The sequence below is a fragment of the Schistocerca americana genome, chromosome 5 (assembly GCF_021461395.2).
Source record: "Schistocerca americana isolate TAMUIC-IGC-003095 chromosome 5, iqSchAmer2.1, whole genome shotgun sequence".
Classification (NCBI taxonomy): domain Eukaryota; kingdom Metazoa; phylum Arthropoda; class Insecta; order Orthoptera; family Acrididae; genus Schistocerca; species Schistocerca americana.
Window position 1 is genome coordinate 435,315,789 of NC_060123.1, and position 17,429 is coordinate 435,333,217.

At 40.1% G+C, this 17,429-nt stretch overlaps 1 protein-coding gene across 1 annotated transcript in view; it reads right to left on the reverse strand.

Annotated features, from left to right (window-relative positions):
- Positions 1-17,429, reverse strand: part of LOC124615735 (protein madd-4-like) — a 325,617-nt gene that overhangs the window by 139,467 nt on the left and 168,721 nt on the right. Inside the window, exon 11 of the mRNA XM_047143810.1 lies at positions 7,050-7,390. Within this exon, the coding sequence (XP_046999766.1) occupies positions 7,050-7,390 (341 nt within the window). The remainder of the gene's footprint in view (positions 1-7,049; positions 7,391-17,429) is intronic.

Below are 17,429 nucleotides of genomic sequence, written 5' to 3' on the forward strand. Positions count from 1 at the left end.
GCCAGTGTAAGTGGTTGGCTTTCGATCGTGAGCTCCTCACTGTGTACGAGGTGATTAAACACTTCTGTAGTGACATAGAGGGGCGACCTTTCACGATCTACTCAGATCACAAGCCTCTCGTGGATGCTATTCATAACCCAGCTAAAGACTTTCTGCCAAGGCATTTCCACCATATGGACTACATCTGTCAGCACATGCTATATCCACGGCGCAGAGAATGTTGTGGCAGACTACCTATCCCAAATCTGCGTACTAACCGCAACACTGAATCTGGAAGAGCTCGCCTGACTTCAAGCCGAAGATGACGATATACAGTGATTAATTTCAGACAACGAGTCATCGCTCTCTGTCCAACCTCATATCCTACATGGGTTGATGACGCCAGTCCTTTGCGACATCTCTACGGGCACTCCCCGCCACCTGGTCCCTACTGCCCTTTGTCACAGTGTCTTTACTGCTTTGCACGGGTTGGCTCACCCTGTAACGCAAACGATGATGAGACTTGTTACTGAGCGCTTTGTCTGGCCCGGCGTGAAGCATGACTGCTGCACTTGGATCCACGTATGCGTACCATGGCAGCGTAGCAAGGTCGGCAGGAACACTCAACCTCCATTAGGCAAGTTTGATGTTCCAAGAGGGCACCTTCGGCACGTCCACATCGACGTCGTTGGTCCCCTCCCCCTTTCTGAGGAGTACAGATACATCTTATTGATCATCGACCGCATAACCCACTGGGTCAAGGTGGACCCTCTTGTTGACATCATGTTTGAGACCATTGCTCGTTCTTTCATCTCGGCATGGGTTGCTAGTTCGGCTGTCCCGTCTCTCACGACTGACCAGGTGTGACTAAGAAAACTGAGATATTTTAATTCCCCTCTTGTTTTGCCATTTGCCTCCTTAAATTCATTTTTTCATTTACTGGACTACGATTAACATACGTGAGTATAATCTGCATTTTCATAATAGAGAAAGGTTGGCCCTCAGTTTTAAAGAATATAATACCAGATCAAATTTTGTGCTTAGTTTTATGTATGTAATTGATTTTATAATTTATTTTGACTATTGCTAGTTAGTATCTTTCATTATAGGGTGAAATCAGTAATTGTTTTGTAACTTAAATTCTATTGTTGACATTTAAACAAATATAAATTCTGCAATAACTGTAAACATTTGGAAGACGAAATGCTAGTAATTTTAAAGTATTTATTTGGCTCTATTAAAAAACATGTGAACAAAGCCAGCCCTTAATTAATTCCAAAGTAGTTAACCGTTTTGTCAAAAGTATTGTTTGCGTAATGATATATGTCAATTTCACCATTTAAACAAATAATTCGGCCTAAACCTTGTAATAGACAAAACTGTTAAAAGGAAGGAATTTTTCTATGTATTCAGTTAATTGAATGAGTTAAGTTTTAATTGTAATTTCTGTAAATTACACTTTGAACAATGTGTAGTTTCAGTACCTATTATTGTGATGATATATAATAGGGCCCGATTTTTGGTCACGAGACAGTCAGTCCATGGCTGAGTTTCAGACGAGAAACCTGTGTTGGTTAAAACAACAACAATGCGTCAACTTAACTGTGGAACAAGTGTTAAACTATTAGGCTGTGTGTAAAACAAACGACGGTGTCTGTTCCATATGTACCTGATTATTCCGAAAGAACAGTGAATTATTTGGTTATGCTTTCACTGCTCATAGATGTTCAATTGTAAACTATTGTAGCAGTATGTGGAGGTCCACGTGCTAAATATTAAGGAGGCTTATGGTAAGTATAACAATAGTGCAATGGCCATGTATTAAATGTGTATATCGGGGGTTGTGAAAAGTGACAGTAAAAGACAGTGAAACGTAACTGTGCATCAGTCGGCTACATTATTTACCGTAGTCAGTGTCCAAATTACAAACCACATTTTTCAGCCAGTGTAGTAACGCAGTACATTGACACCGAGGACAACAAATGAAGAAATAAAGTGGGCGGAACTGTGGCACAGGGACGACAGTTTGGGCCCAAGCTCTCTACATGACTGTGTGAACTCTCCAGTGTTGCTAAATTCCACATCACGGCTTACCACCCACAGACGAACGGCCTGGTCGAATGGTGGCATTGCACTCTCAAGGCCATGCTTATGTGTTATGACGGCTGATGGTCTGAGGCCCTCCCTTGGGTCCTGCTGGGCATTCGCTCGGCCCATAAAGACGACTTGAACGCATCGCTCTCTGAGATTCTCTACGGCGAACCCCTCCTTCTTCCAACAGAGTTCGTGGAGGGTTCACCGTCGGCTGATACTATGGATCTTCCGGCTCTGGTTGAATGGGTACGTGCACATGTTGCATGCCTCTACACTCCTCTTGCCACGCCCTCACTCCACTCTGCCTGTGTTCGTCCACAAGGACCTTGCATCATGTGAATTTGTGATGCTGTGTGACAACTCCATGCAAGCAGCCTTGCAGCCACCTTATTTGGGACCTCACTGCGTGTTACGTCAGGGAGCAAACACGTTCATTATTCAACTACATGGATGACCACAGCCTGTGTCTGTTAATAGCCTGAAACTGGTGTGGTCACTCTCCGACCTGCCTTCCAACGCTTCTGACTTGGCTCCCGTCACTGTCAGTCTGCTTCCCGACACCACCAACCTGCCTTTGACTGACATATCTCCTCCTACACAGCAGTTGACCACACAGGACCCTTGCAGCACAGTTTCCAACGTACCTACTTCTCGTGCCGGCTGCTGTCAATGACCGCTGCGCTGGCACGATGGTTACGAATTTGAGTGATCAAGCTTCCCTCCGCCATGCTCCACACTACAGGGGGGGAAGGGGGGAGGGTCGGCTCTGTGGCGCTGTGGCATCTCTGGCACAGAGCACTCTATATTTGACTCGACCTCTTTGAACTGCTTTTGTCCTATGTCTCAGTGCTTAATAAATGTATATAAGATACTCAGTGCAAGTTATTACTGACCACCCATAGGTGATAACCACAAATCTTTGATAATTTCACTCTGTTCTAAAGGGAGCTTAATTATTCTGTTGTCATGTAGTAAAATCAGACTTCCTTATGTATTTCTGCATGGCATGAACAGTTATATACAGTTTATACTGTCAGTGCACGTTGATTTCCAAAATATTCCAAATGTATTGGTGCCATTGTCATTTTGTATCACTGATGAATCTAAAAAATTGCTTGTCTAGTTCCACAGTAAAGCCAATATTTGGATGGACACTGTTAAATTCTGAAAGCATACTTTTGATTTCAGTAGTTGTACCATTAAAAGAACAAGATTATCACCTTCCTACAGATCATTATATAAAATCTTCTTAGTCGTGTTAATACATTTTTCACAGAAATGGTTCTCTACATCATTTACATAAATATCTGCTAGTGTGCTAGCAATAAACTGCCCATGGCAACACCACCCTGTTGTGAATACATCTCAATTTGCAATTTAAAATACTTGAAAGACAATATCAATTGTAACAACTGAATAATTTCATCAGTTTTGGCTATTCCAATTTAATTATGTTTGAGTAGGTTCTTTTTTATAACATCAATGATTTCTATTATCAGAGCATTAGCACGTTTAAAGAACCACCACAATATACACTCAATAAACAAACAGACCTCAGAAATAAAAATTTTCTCTGTTGTTTTTGACATTTACTCTAATGTATTATAAGCGTACATTTCTTAAGATGTGTCACCCTGTCATGATATACACAGTCCACTCAAAATTACATTACATAAAATGGTTATCTAATTGATAACTGACTGGTATCATTAACTGGTTGCTCTTTGATGTGCATGAATATTTCACTGTAAACTGTGCCCCATGTCAGTCAACCTGTATGTCAAAAATCTTGTAAGTAAACAAATGTCAACAAAATGATAACTGTTGTGCATACTGTTAATCCCATACTACACTGTTCTCAATATGTTGTATTTCATTTTGTAGCTGCTTGAAAATGACCCAAAACGCTGAAATTACAATAATAAAACAAAAAAAACTAACAGCTAAAAGCAACATGAGATCATTTAAAAAAGCTACTTGTTATGCTCCCATGGCTCTGCAGCATTGGGGCAGTTAGAAAACCACAGTGAGGTGCAACTTGATGGAACATTGCTGGACAAGGTCTGTGATGTTGGAGTCAATATTTGCCAAGACTAAATGTTGTCACGCCAAACTTTTCATATGTGACATGCCTCAGCGGGTGATGTTGCGGAGGCACAGTACTTGCAGCTGAAGAGAATGTGGAATCAAGATGTGACAGTGGTCCTCAAGTGAGATCCAGAACAGAAACCCTTGATTTAGGTGTAGCAGTTGCTGCTGTGGCCAGAAGAGAAGAAATTTGGCTCAGACATGTGTGCCCTTCCAGCCATGCTGTACAAAGCAGGCAAGTCGGTGTAATTTACCGTGGATTATTCATTTGCAGAGGATTACAAAGCTGGAAATTTAAGTGTTCCAGGGATGAGAGGTCACCATTGCCGCATCTCAATCGATATTGGAATGAATACCAGCTCTGTGAGGAGCAACAATGTGTGGCTAAGCATCTCTAGGTTCAACAGAGAGTTTCACAGTTTCTTGCTTTTGAGGCACACCAGTGATTAATATGGAATCTAAAGATGTGATTGGACATGAATACTTCATCGGATGAAGTGTTTAATAGAAAGCCAAGTAGTGTACTGACTTTTATGATTGTAAATCAGAGGAATTGTGGCCAGTAATTCGCTTGTAGGGAAAGCCATCCAACATTGAAGCATTCACGAAAGCTGAGGTTCTATTCAAGTCCTTTGGCATTATTTTGCTACTGCAATTGGATAATACCTTGCAACAATGGAAATAATAAATCTAGTCCATTATGCTTAATGAACTTCACCCAACTGGTCAACAGCTAATACTAATGCAGAAAGAATTCATCACTGAAAAGGAGAAGAGCAATTGTCAAAGAAGTGTGCAATCGAAGAGGAACTTCACAAATTGTGATTCCTACTTAGCTCCTGTAGGTCGGCAGCCCAATCCACATAAGATGGCTTTGGGTCCTTTTTTCACTGCAAAAATTCTAACCTGACGGCAATAACTGTTTAACTGTTTTTTTTTTTTTTTTTTTTTTTTTTTTTTTTTTTTTTTTTTTTTTTGTCAAATAATCTACTTGTAACATAAAAAAATATTATAGACAACTAAGGTATGCCTGGGTAGGCCCTAATTTTTATATTATGTGATGAGTTCAGGATTTCCAGACAAGAACATGGTAAGCGTCCCGCTCTTCATGTTGTTGGTTAAACTGTGGAAAAGCCATAAACATGAGTGAGACAGGATTTGTTCCTGGTACATTCATTAATGCTTGCTTATAATACAGTTGTTGTTAGCTTCTGATAACTCTGTGTGGCTTATGTTAGTACTAGTTACCAGTGTTCCATGGTTGAAAACTCTCACAATTATTCAAGGTCCAATTTTTACACTTGACAGGTCCCGAGTCATTGCCACTTTGATAAAATATGATATATGGACATTACCAACAGAGGCTTGCCCAGTTTATTCACAACAAGGGAGATATAGAAGATGCTGCTCAGAAACTGTACAGGCTATCTTAAGTTCACATTCCAAAGCAAAGCCCAGTCCATGCCTTAACAAAGTTAAGCCTATGTGTCTATGAGGAACCGAGTTCACAATATAAGCACATTACCCAAGCTGATAGCATACTCGCAGTGAACTCTACAGATCACTTCACAACTGACTCAGACCCACCCTGGACCAGCTTACATGGAGAATTCTTGTGTGGTATCACCAGAAGTCACTCCTGATTACAAGCACCCTCCAGGTAGTTCATCACACCAGTTGACAGTAATGATGCACCAGCTATTTGGTTTCCCTAGCGACATCAGGTGATCTAGCTACATTCCACATGAACAAAAATCGGCTACCTGCTTTATCTATGTCTGAGCCTGTATGATTATTCCGTATCATATTGCCACAAATACCTGAATGAGTTAAGTTGCTCTAGTCCAAGGTGACATTGGGTAATGGATGATGTGCTCTTTTGCGGCTGGTTCTTCAGAGTGGTTTGAGTGTAAAGCTATGTTTGGAATAAGTCAAATTGCAAAAGTAAAGAAAGATATACTAGAGTTGATGTAAAGTTACTTTAAAGCCTACAGCAGTAGATGCACCATGTATAGACAAGCTGTAATACTTCCAGCTCCTTTAGGTTGTAGCACATGAGAAACACACAAAAGAGAAAAAAGGTACTAATAATAAGCTGGGTGGAAACAACAGGTCAATAAGACAAGAAATTACAGATTAAAAAAGGGACAGAAAGACACATGGTTAGAAAAAAATCATTGTTAATGTTCCAGAAGTTGAATCTAAAGTGTAATACAATGCAGACCTTCATCTGTCTTACAGCATTTTCTCCTAGTGAACGAATGTCTTGAAGGGCACAGAAACTAGGAGTTTACTTTTACAAAGAACATTAAGAACATCGACATTTATCCATGAAGTACATTTAATGCAGCTTTAAGGTAAATATTAAACTAAGAGAAAAAAATTCTTTGGTTATCCAAGATGAAAATGTAGGTAGAAGCTCTTTAAGCAATGATTAAGATTATTGCCAATTTTGATTTCCCAATAATCCGTGCCGTATGTTCCTATGTGTGGCTCACAGTTCATGAGCTTATTCAAGTTATCCTGTTTTATGTTTATTTATTCATTCATTCATTAGATGCCGTTAAGAAGGGCCACCTTTCAGGAATGTGGCAAAGTCATTACATTTTGCAATTTTGTTTACATTTTCTCTCCTACACAAAGTTATAAAAGATTGATGGTCAGTTTCTGTTCTTGAGCAGCTCCCTTACATTATGTTTTCCCCCAACTTTCATTTATGTTTGAAGCTTTCATTTGTGATTTTATTGTTTAATTGAAAATATAATGCTGTAGCCAAAAATAGGTATTGATATTTCATCCATGAAAAACAAAATATTTAAATATTAAATATGTAACTAATTCTTATTTAGAAAAGTGATACTTTAAATTATATTTATGCCATTACTGACCTTAGACCAGGTACCAGTGTGCCACTTCACAGGACAGTCCACAATGTTGCAATACTGTCTGTTAGGAGGAGGTGGTTGAGGACACATGCTATTTGGCACAATGATTGTATTACTTCCTCCTCTTGTTACCTCATGGATGCACGTTACTTCTCTTGTTCTTATACCAATGCCACAAGGCTTAGAACAAGCTTGATACTCAGAATAATTCCATCGAGGAGGACATGGAAATTCATTACATGTTCGATATAATGTTTCTGGCCTGCTTTCTTTATCACAGAAATATGGGTTCACAGTTTTCTGTGTGCTTTCATGAACACATATTATAAATGACTCTTGCATACCTATTGAAAATAAAATGAAGATATGATAAAATTAATGCAGAATTACATAAATATTTATTTCTTCCTTAACATATATGTCCTAGTTGTGCTATGATTTATTTCTAGAAATGTTCTAATTTCATTAAAATGCATACAGTCATGAAAATGTGTGCAAAAGTCCAGTTTGCTTTATGTTATCTTGACATCATGAAACTATGGCTTGTGAAAATGTTCTTACTGGAAATAAGAACAACAACAAACCCTCTATTAAATGTCCTATTTATTTGTCAGTGCACACAATTAAACTTCATTTAGTCCACTGATTCATGAGGAGTATGTATTTTGAATTTAATGTTATGCAAGCACACGCACATGCCCTCACAAAAAAACACACACACATACACAGAAACACACACACACACACACACACACACACACACATACACACACTGTTCACTTTAATCTTTCAATATATGCATGAGGACAAATCACCACTCTTCAAATAGAAGCTGCTGAGTGTCAAGCAGATAAGAAACAATGGTAACTAGTTGAGATTTAGGAAAAGTTTTTTTCAGCTCGCTCTGTTTGTTTGTGTGTGTGTGTGTGTGTTAGTTCTCTCAAGAAGGGTTTTGCTTGAAAGTTCAACTGTTATCAATATTTTCTACATGCGAACCTGTTGCTCAGTGTTTCTCTTTACTTGATCTATCCTCATTTATATGCTGTCCTGTACATTCCACTGACTGACATAATTTTGTTTCCCAAGCTTTTATCATCTGTACTCACCTTTATTTAAATATACCTACTCAGTATTGCAGAACAGTAAAATGTTGAGACTTCATCATTAGACAAGAAAAATTATGAACGTAAAAATTTTCTGTAGTAGTTTTACAATTTCTCTTCCTTGGATGCAGCCAAAACATATTCATATACGCTAAATTATATATTAACTTCTGGCAGTAATTAACCCTTAACTACACTACCTATTCAGACTGAGATTAGTAAATTCATGGGATAGTTTTCACCCCAAAAAATGATAACCATCTGAAACTTATTTATTTCTACGTTTCTCTAAGCTACTGTGAAGCAATCACTAGAACAAAGGTTTCTATTTATGAAAATACAATCTGTATTAAAAAAGAAAACACAATCTTACTAACAATTAAGGCTGCTACATCCTTTTAAACAGAGTTTTTGGAATGAACTTAAAAAACAAATAAAATCTCAATAATATTCAGAAACATGTTTCGAGATCAAATAATGATTGATTAAGTAAACTAGAAAGAGAAAAATAAACAATGACTTTCAATAAAAATGTGGCAGTAGATACATGAATGAATCAACTAAAACCATGAAAAGTATCCTATTTTAAATGATGGGACTTATTTTCACTCTTCACAGTCAAAATGTACTTTTTTGTGAAAGGAAAGAATTTTGTACACTTATTTTTGACATTTAGAACATTTTTGGTAGTTTTTGTGTCTTTAAGGCACAGTCATATGTGACACCATTACAGCCTTGACTCTTTTGACTGACTTGATGTCACTTGTACTTGCACTACAATTCAACTCTGCTATAATTTTCACAATTTTTGCCAGGAACTTCGTCCACTGCAGTCTGCAAGTCACTAGAAAATTTTTGGAATTCATTTTTCTCTTTTTGATATTTGCTTTAATCAGTGCCATCTACATCTTCATTTACATCTATACTCTGCAAATCAGTGTGAGGTGCACGGCAGAGGGTATGTCCCATTGTATCAGTTACTAGGATACCTTTCTGTTCCATTCACATATGCAACATGGGAAGGATGATCGTTTGAGTGCCTCTGTGCATGCAATATTTATTCTAATCTTATCTTCATGATCCCTATGTGAGTAATATGTAGGGGGTTGTAGTATATTCCTAAACTAATCATTTAAAGCCAGTTCTTGAAACTTTGTTAATAGACTTTCTTGGGATACTTCACATCTGTCTTCAAGAGTCTTCCAGTTTAGTCCCTTCAGTATCTCTGTGACACTCTCTCAAGGATTAAACAAACCTGTGACCATTTGTGCTTCCCTTCTCTGTACATGTTCAATATCCCCTGTTAGTTCTATCTGGTATGAGTCCCGCACACTTGAGCAATATTCTAGAACTGGTCACATGAGTGATTTGTAAGCACTCTCCATTGTAGAATGATTACACTTCCCCAGTATTCTACCAATAACTGAAGTTTACCACCTGCTTGACCCATGACTGAACGCATGTGATCATTTCATTTCATATCCCTACAAAGTGTTATATCCAGCTATTTGTATAAGTTGTCCAATTCCAACACTAACTCATTGATATTATAGTCATAGGATACTACATTTTTTCATTTTGTGAAGTGCACTCTTTTACATTTCTGGATACTTAAAGCAAGTTGCCAATCTCTGCACCATTTTGAAATCTTGTCAAGATCTAACCGAATATTCATGTTGCTTCTTTCAGATAGTACTTCATTATAGATAACTGAACCATCTGCAAAAAGCCCAGTTCTACTATTAATATTGTCTGCCAGATCATTAATATACAACATGAACAGAAAGGGTCCCAGCACACTTCCCAGGGGCATACCAGATGTTACTTTTACATCTGACGAATACTCTCCATCGCAGATAACATGTTGCATCCTCTCTACCAAAAAATCCTCAATCCAGTCACAAATTTCACTTGATACCCCATATGATTGCTCTTTTTAAGATAAGCATAGGTGTGGTACTGAGTCAAATGATTTTTGGAAATCAAGAAATACAGCATCTTGATCCAAAGCTTTCAGTATGTCATGTGACAAAAGTGCAGGTTGGGATCCACGTGATCGATGTTTTCGAAATCCATGCTGGTTGGCATTGAGGAGATAATTCTGTTTAAGATACCTCATTATGTTTGAGCTTACAATATGTTCAAAGATCCTACAATAGAGTGATGTCAACGATATTGGACAGTAATTTTGCAGATCACTTCTTCCACCCTTCTTGTAGACAGGTGTGACCTGTGCCTGTTTCCAACAATTGGGCTCAGTTTTTTGTTCAAGTGGTTGACAATAGATTACAGTTATAAGAGCAGCTATCTCAGACACAAATTAAATATAGAATCTGACAGGGATTCCATTGGGGCCTGGAGCTTTGTTCAATTTTAATGATTTCATCTGTTTCTCAAGACCACTGACGCTAATACTTATTTCATTCATCTTTTGAGTGGTACGGGCATTAGATTGGGGCAATTCTCCTGGTTTTTCACTTGAAAACAGAGCTAAGTATTTCAGCTTTTGCTTTGCTCGCCCTCAACTTCAATTCCTATCTCTTTCATTAGGGATTGGACACTAACTTTAGTGCCATTAACAACCTTTCCGTACGACCATAATTTCTTTGGGTTCTGTGAAAGATCACCTGCCAGTATTCTGCTACGGTAGTCATTGAAAGTATCACGCATTGCTCTCTTGACAGCCAAATGTGTTTCATTCAATATCTCTATATCTACAGCCCTACACCTTGTTTTACACCTTTTACGCAGTAATCTCTGTTGCTTTAGAAGTTTCTTTACAGTGACTATATGCCATGGAGATTCCCTGCCATTACAGACCATTCTAATAGATACATATCTATCCAGCACATGGTCAACTGTTCTTTTAAACTTCAGCCAGAGTTCCTCTACATGATCCTGCCCTGTGCTGAAAGTTTCAAGTTCCTTATTGAGATATAACACTACTGACTTTTTTTATCTAGTTTACTGAACACATACCCTTTCTGCGTGTTTTAGTTGTCCTTTGTACTTTGGTAACCATTGTTGCTACAGCCACATCATGGTCACAGATACCAGTGTTGATGTGGACATCCTCAAAGAGGTCAGGTCTATTTGTTGCCATTAGATCCAGTATATTTCCATCATGAATGGGGTTCCTAACTAACTCTGCCTCAGCGATACAGATGGCCGTACCGTAGGTGCAACCACAACGGAGGGGTATCTGTTGAGAGGCCAGACAAACATGTGGTTCCTGAAGAGGGGCACCAGCCTTTTCAGTAGTTGCAGGGGCAACAGTCTGGATGATTGACTGATCTGGCCTTGCAACAATAACCAAAACGGCCTTGCTGTGCTCGTACTGCGAACAGCTGAAAGCAAGGGGAAACTACAGCCGTAATTTTTCCCGAGGACATGCAGCTTTACTGTATGATTAAATGATGATGGCGTCCTCTTGGGTAAAATATTCCGGAGGTAAAATAGTCCCCCATTCGGATCTCCGGGCGGGGACTACTCAAGAGGACGTCGTTATCAGGAGAAAGAAAACTGGCGTTCTACGGATCGGAGCGTGGAATGTCAGATCCCTTAATCGGGCAGGTAGGTTAGAAAATTTAAAAAGGGAAATGGATAGGTTAAAGTTATATATAGTGGGAATTAGTGAAGTTCGGTGGCAGGAGGAACAAGACTTTTGGTCAGGGGATTACAGGGTTATAAATACAAAATCAAATAGGGGTAATGCAGGAGTAGGTTTAATAATGAATAAAAAAATAGGAGTGCGGGTTAGCTACTACAAACAGCATAGTGAACGCATTATTGTGGCCAAAATAGACACAAAGCCCATGCCTACTACAGTAGTACAAGTTTATATGCCAACTAGCTCTGCAGATGATGAAGAAATAGTTGAAATGTATGACGAGGTCAAAGAAATTATTCAGGTAGTGAAGGGAGACAAAAATTTAATAGTCATGGGTGACTGGAATTCGTCAGTAGGAAAAGGGATAGAAGGAAACATAGTATGTGAATATGGATTGGGGGGAAGAAATGAAAGAGGAAGCCGCCTTGTAGAATTTTGCACAGAGCATAACTTAATCATAGCTAACACTTGGTTCAAGAATCATAAAAGAAGGTTGTATACCTGGAAGAATCCTCGAGATACTAAAAGGTATCAGATAGATTATATAATGGTAAGACAGAGATTTAGGAACCAGGTTTTAAATTGTAAGACATTTCCAGGGGCAGATGTGGACTCTGACCACAATCTATTGGTTATGAACTGCAGATTGAAACTGAAGAAACTGCAAAAAGGTGGGAATCTAAGGAGATGGGACCTGGATAAACTGAAAGAACCAGAGGTTGTACAGAGTTTCAGGGTGAGCATAAGGCAACAATTGACAGGAATGGGGGAAAGAAATACAGTAGAAGAAGAATGGGTAGCTCTGAGAGATGAAGTAGTGAAGGCAGCAGACGATCAAGTAGGTAAAAAGGCGAGGGCTAATAGAAATCCTTGGGTAACAGAAGAAATACCGAATTTAATTGTTGAAAGGAGAAAATATAAAAATGCAGTAAATGAAGCAGGCAAAAAGGAATACAAACGTCTCAAAAATGAGATCGACAGGAAGTGCAAAATGGCTAAGCAGGGATGACTAGAGGACAAATGTAAGGATATAGAGGCTTGTCTCACTAGGGGCAAGACAGATACTGCCTACAGGAAAATTAGAGAGACCTTTGGAGAAAAGAGAGCCACTTGTATGAATATTAAGAGCTCAGATGGAAACCCAGTTCTTAGCAAAGAAGGGAAAGCAGAAAGGTGGAAGGAGTATATAGAGGGTTTATACAAGGGCGATGTACTTGAGGACAATATTATGGAAATGGAAGAGGATGTAGATGAAGAAGAAATGGGAGATAAGATACTGCGTGAAGAGTTTGACAGAGGACTGAAAGACCTGAGTCGAAACAAGGCCCCGGGAGTAGACAACATTCCATTAGAACTACTGATGGCCTTGGGAGAGCCAGTCATGACAAAACTCTACCATCTGGTGAGCGAGATGTATGAGACAGGCGAAATACCCTCAGACTTCAAGAAGAATATAATAATTCCAATCCCAAAGAAAGCAGGTGCTGACAGATGTGAAAATTACCGAACTATCAGTTTGATAAGTCACAGCTGCAAAATACTAACGCGAATTCTTTACAGACGAATGGAAAAACTGGTAGAAGCGGACCTCGGGGAAGATCAGTTTGGATTCCGTAGAAATGTTGGAACACGTGAGGCAATACTAACCTTACGACTTATCTTAGAAGAAAGATTAAGAAAAGGCAAACCTACGTTTCTAGCATTTGTAGACTTAGAGAAAGCTTTTGACAATGTTAACTGGAATACTCTCTTTCAAATTCTGAAGGTGGCAGGTATAAAATACAGGGAGCAAAAGGCTATTTACAATTTGTACAGAAATCAGATGGCAGTTATAAGAGTCGAGGGGCATGAAAGGGAAGCAGTGGTTGGGAAAGGTGTGAGACAGGGTTGTAGCCTCTCCCCGATGTTATTCAATCTGTATATTGAGCAAGCAGTAAAGGAAACAAAAGAAAAATTCGGAGTAGGTATTAAAATTCATGGAGAAGAAGTAAAAACTTTGAGGTTCGCCGATGACATTGTAATTACGTCAGAGACAGCAAAGGACTTGGAAGAGCAGTTGAACGGAATGGACAGTGTCTTGAAAGGAGGATATAAGATGAACATCAACAAAAACAAAACGAGAATAATGGAATGTGGTCAAATTAAATCGGGTGATGCTGAGGGAATTAGATTAGAAAATGAGACACTTAAAGTAGTAAAGGAGTTTTGCTATTTAGGGATTAAAATAACTGATGATGGTCGAAGTAGAGAGGATATAAAATGTAGACTGGCAATGGCAAGGAAAGTGTTTCTGAAGAAGAGAAATTTGTTAACATCGAGTATAAATTTAAGTGTCAGGAAGTCGTTTCTGAAAGTATTTGTAAGGAGTGTAGCCATGTATGGAAGTGAAACATGGACGATAACTAGTTTGGACAAGAAGAGAATAGAAGCTTTTGAAATGTGGTGCTACAGAAGAATGCTGAAGATAAGGTGGGTAGGTCACGTAACTAATGAGGAGGTATTGAATAGGATTGGGGAGAAGAGAAGTTTGTGGCACAACTTGACTAGAAGAAGGGATCGGTTGGTAGGACATGTTTTGAGGCATCAAGGGATCACAAATTTAGCATTGGAGGGCAGCATGGAGGGTAAAAATCGTATAGGGAGACCAAGAGATGAATACACTAAACAGATTCAGAAGGATGTAGGTTGCAGTAGGTACTGGGAGATGAAGAAGCTTGCACAGGATAGAGTAGCATGGAGAGCTGCATCAAACCACTCTCAGGACTGAAGACCACAACAACAACAACAACAACAACAACAACAAACTAACTCTGATCTAGATAGTTTACAGAGAAGGCATTTAGTGAAGTTTCACAGGTTGTCTTATGACACCCACCACTAACAAAACCATAATTTTTCCAATTAATTGTTGGACGATTAAAGTCTCCACTGATTGTTACAGTATGACTGGGTAACTTACGTATAAGTAAACTGAAGTTTTCTTTAAAGTTCTCGGTTACATCAGGAGATGAGTCTGGTGGGTGATAGAAGAATCCTATTATCATTTTATGCCCACCTCTGAAACTGAGTCTTGCCCAGACAATTTCACATGCAGCTTCAATTTCTACCTCAGTCGATTTAAGTTTCTTGTCTACTGCAACAAATACACCACCTCTATTTCACATTTGCCTATACTCTTGATATACCCTTAAATTTTCCCCAAAACTCACTGCTATCAATTCCAGGTTTCAACCAGCTTTCTGTACCTAGTATTATGTGCGCTTCACTGCTTTTCATGAGCACTTCGGCACTTTGTTGCAAATGCTTCGGCACTTTACCATTAGGATTTTCGTAATCTCGTGTGTGACCTTACACTGAAACTTCTGGGTTTCCTACAGCTATCATTATCTGAATTGGACAGAGGGAAAAATTTATAAAAAACAAAGATGATGTGACTTACCAAACGAAAGCGCTGGCAGGTCGAAAGACACACAAACAAACACAAACATACACACACAATTCAAGCTTTCGCAACAAACTGTTGCCTCATCAGGAAAGAGGGAAGGAGAGGGAAAGACGAAAGGATGTGGGTTTTAAGGGAGAGGGTAAGGAGTCATTCCAATCCCGGGAGCGGAAAGACTTACCTTAGGGGGGAAAAAGGACGGGTATACACTCTCACACACACACACACATATCCATCCACACATATACAGACACAAGCAGACATATACAGAGGCAACCGTTTGTTGCAAAAGCTAGAATTTTGTGTGTATGTTTGTGTTTGTTTGTGTGTCTATCGACCTGCCAGCGCTTTCATTCGGTAAGTCACATCATCTTTGTTTTTAGATATATTTTTCCCACGTGGAATGTTTCCCCCTATTATATTGATATCATTAATGTGAACCCAATAATTTCGTTTGTTATTGTCACTGTTGCATTTCGAAATCTTTTCTGTCGTCTTATTTTCTCTTTCTGTTTTTGCCAGTAGTTTCACTTTGTATTCACCTTCTCCTTTTTACCGTAATCTGCTATACAATTTTATCCCGCCTAGATATACTCAATAATACGTAACCCACTTCCAAACCATAACCAAAAAAATTTTTTTTGCCGCTTTCAACACTACCGCCGCTATAAAATCCACCATTTCCAGTTCACAAATAGTTCCTTTCACCTTTTAAACAACCATTTCGGCTAGTTCTAATAACTTTCGCTTTATTTCCATTTCCGTTTTTCCCACATCACTGATAATTTTTAGCCGCTTCCCACAGGTTTTAACATCATTATTTCTTCGTCAGACAATTGTTAGCCTCATTTTCATAATCTGCCACCACAAAACCACTCCTTTTAATATATTACACGCAGTTTTTTCGAAATTTTCCCGAATTTCCCCGTCCTCTAACGTGTTTTGGCGGCAACACAACCACCTAACCTTCGTGCACATCGTTGTCTACCAACCCAAGTCCAACATAGCCCAGCTGTAACCAACACCTTTTCGCCTTTTTTTCACACCAGATCTCCAGTTACTTTCCACTCCACCTTTATCTCTCCCCATATATTTATACACTCCTGGAAATTGAAATAAGAACACCGTGAATTCATTGTCCCAGGAAGGGGAAACTTTATTGACACATTCCTGGGGTCAGATACATCACATGATCACACTGACAGAACCACAGGCACATAGACACAGGCAACAGAGCATGCACAATGTCGGCACTAGTACAGTGTATATCCACCTTTCGCAGCAATGCAGGCTGCTATTCTCCCATGGAGACGATCGTAGAGATGCTGGATGTAGTCCTGCGGAACGGCTTGCCATGCCATTTCCACCTGGCGCCTCAGTTGGACCAGCGTTCGTGCTGGACGTGCAGACCGCGTGAGACGACGCTTCATCCAGTCCCAAACATACTCAATGGAGGACAGATCCGGAGATCTTGCTGGCCAGGGTAGTTGACTTACAGCTTCTAGAGCACGTTGGGTGGCACGGGATACATGCGGACGTGCATTGTCCTGTTGGAACAGCAAGTTCCCTTGCCGGTCTAGGAATGGTAGAACGATGGGTTCGATGACGGTTTGGATGTACCGTGCACTATTCAGTGTCCCCTCGACGATCACCAGTGGTGTACGGCCAGTGTAGGAGATCGCTCCCCACACCATGATGCCGGGTGTTGGCCCTGTGTGCCTCGGTCGTATGCAGTCCTGATTGTGGCGCTCACCTGCACGGCGCCAAACACGCATACGACCATCATTGGCACCAAGGCAGAAGCGACTCTCATCGCTGAAGACGACACGTCTCCATTCGTCCCTCCATTCACGCCTGTCGCGACACCACTGGAGGCGGACTGCACGATGTTGGGGCGTGAGCGGAAGACGGCCTAACGGTGTGCGGGACCGTAGCCCAGCTTCATGGAGACGGTTGCGAATGGTCCTCGCCGATACCCCAGGAGCAACAGTGTCCCTAATTTGCTGGGAAGTGGCGGTGCGGTCCCCTACGGCACTGCGTAGGATCCTACGGTCTTGGCGTGCATCCGTGCGTCGCTGCGGTCCGGTCCCAGGTCGACGGGCACGTGCACCTTCCGCCGACCACTGGCGACAACATCGATGTACTGTGGAGACCTCTCGCCCCACGTGTTGAGCAATTCGGCGGTACGTCCACCTGGCCTCCCGCATGCCCACTATACGCCCTCGCTC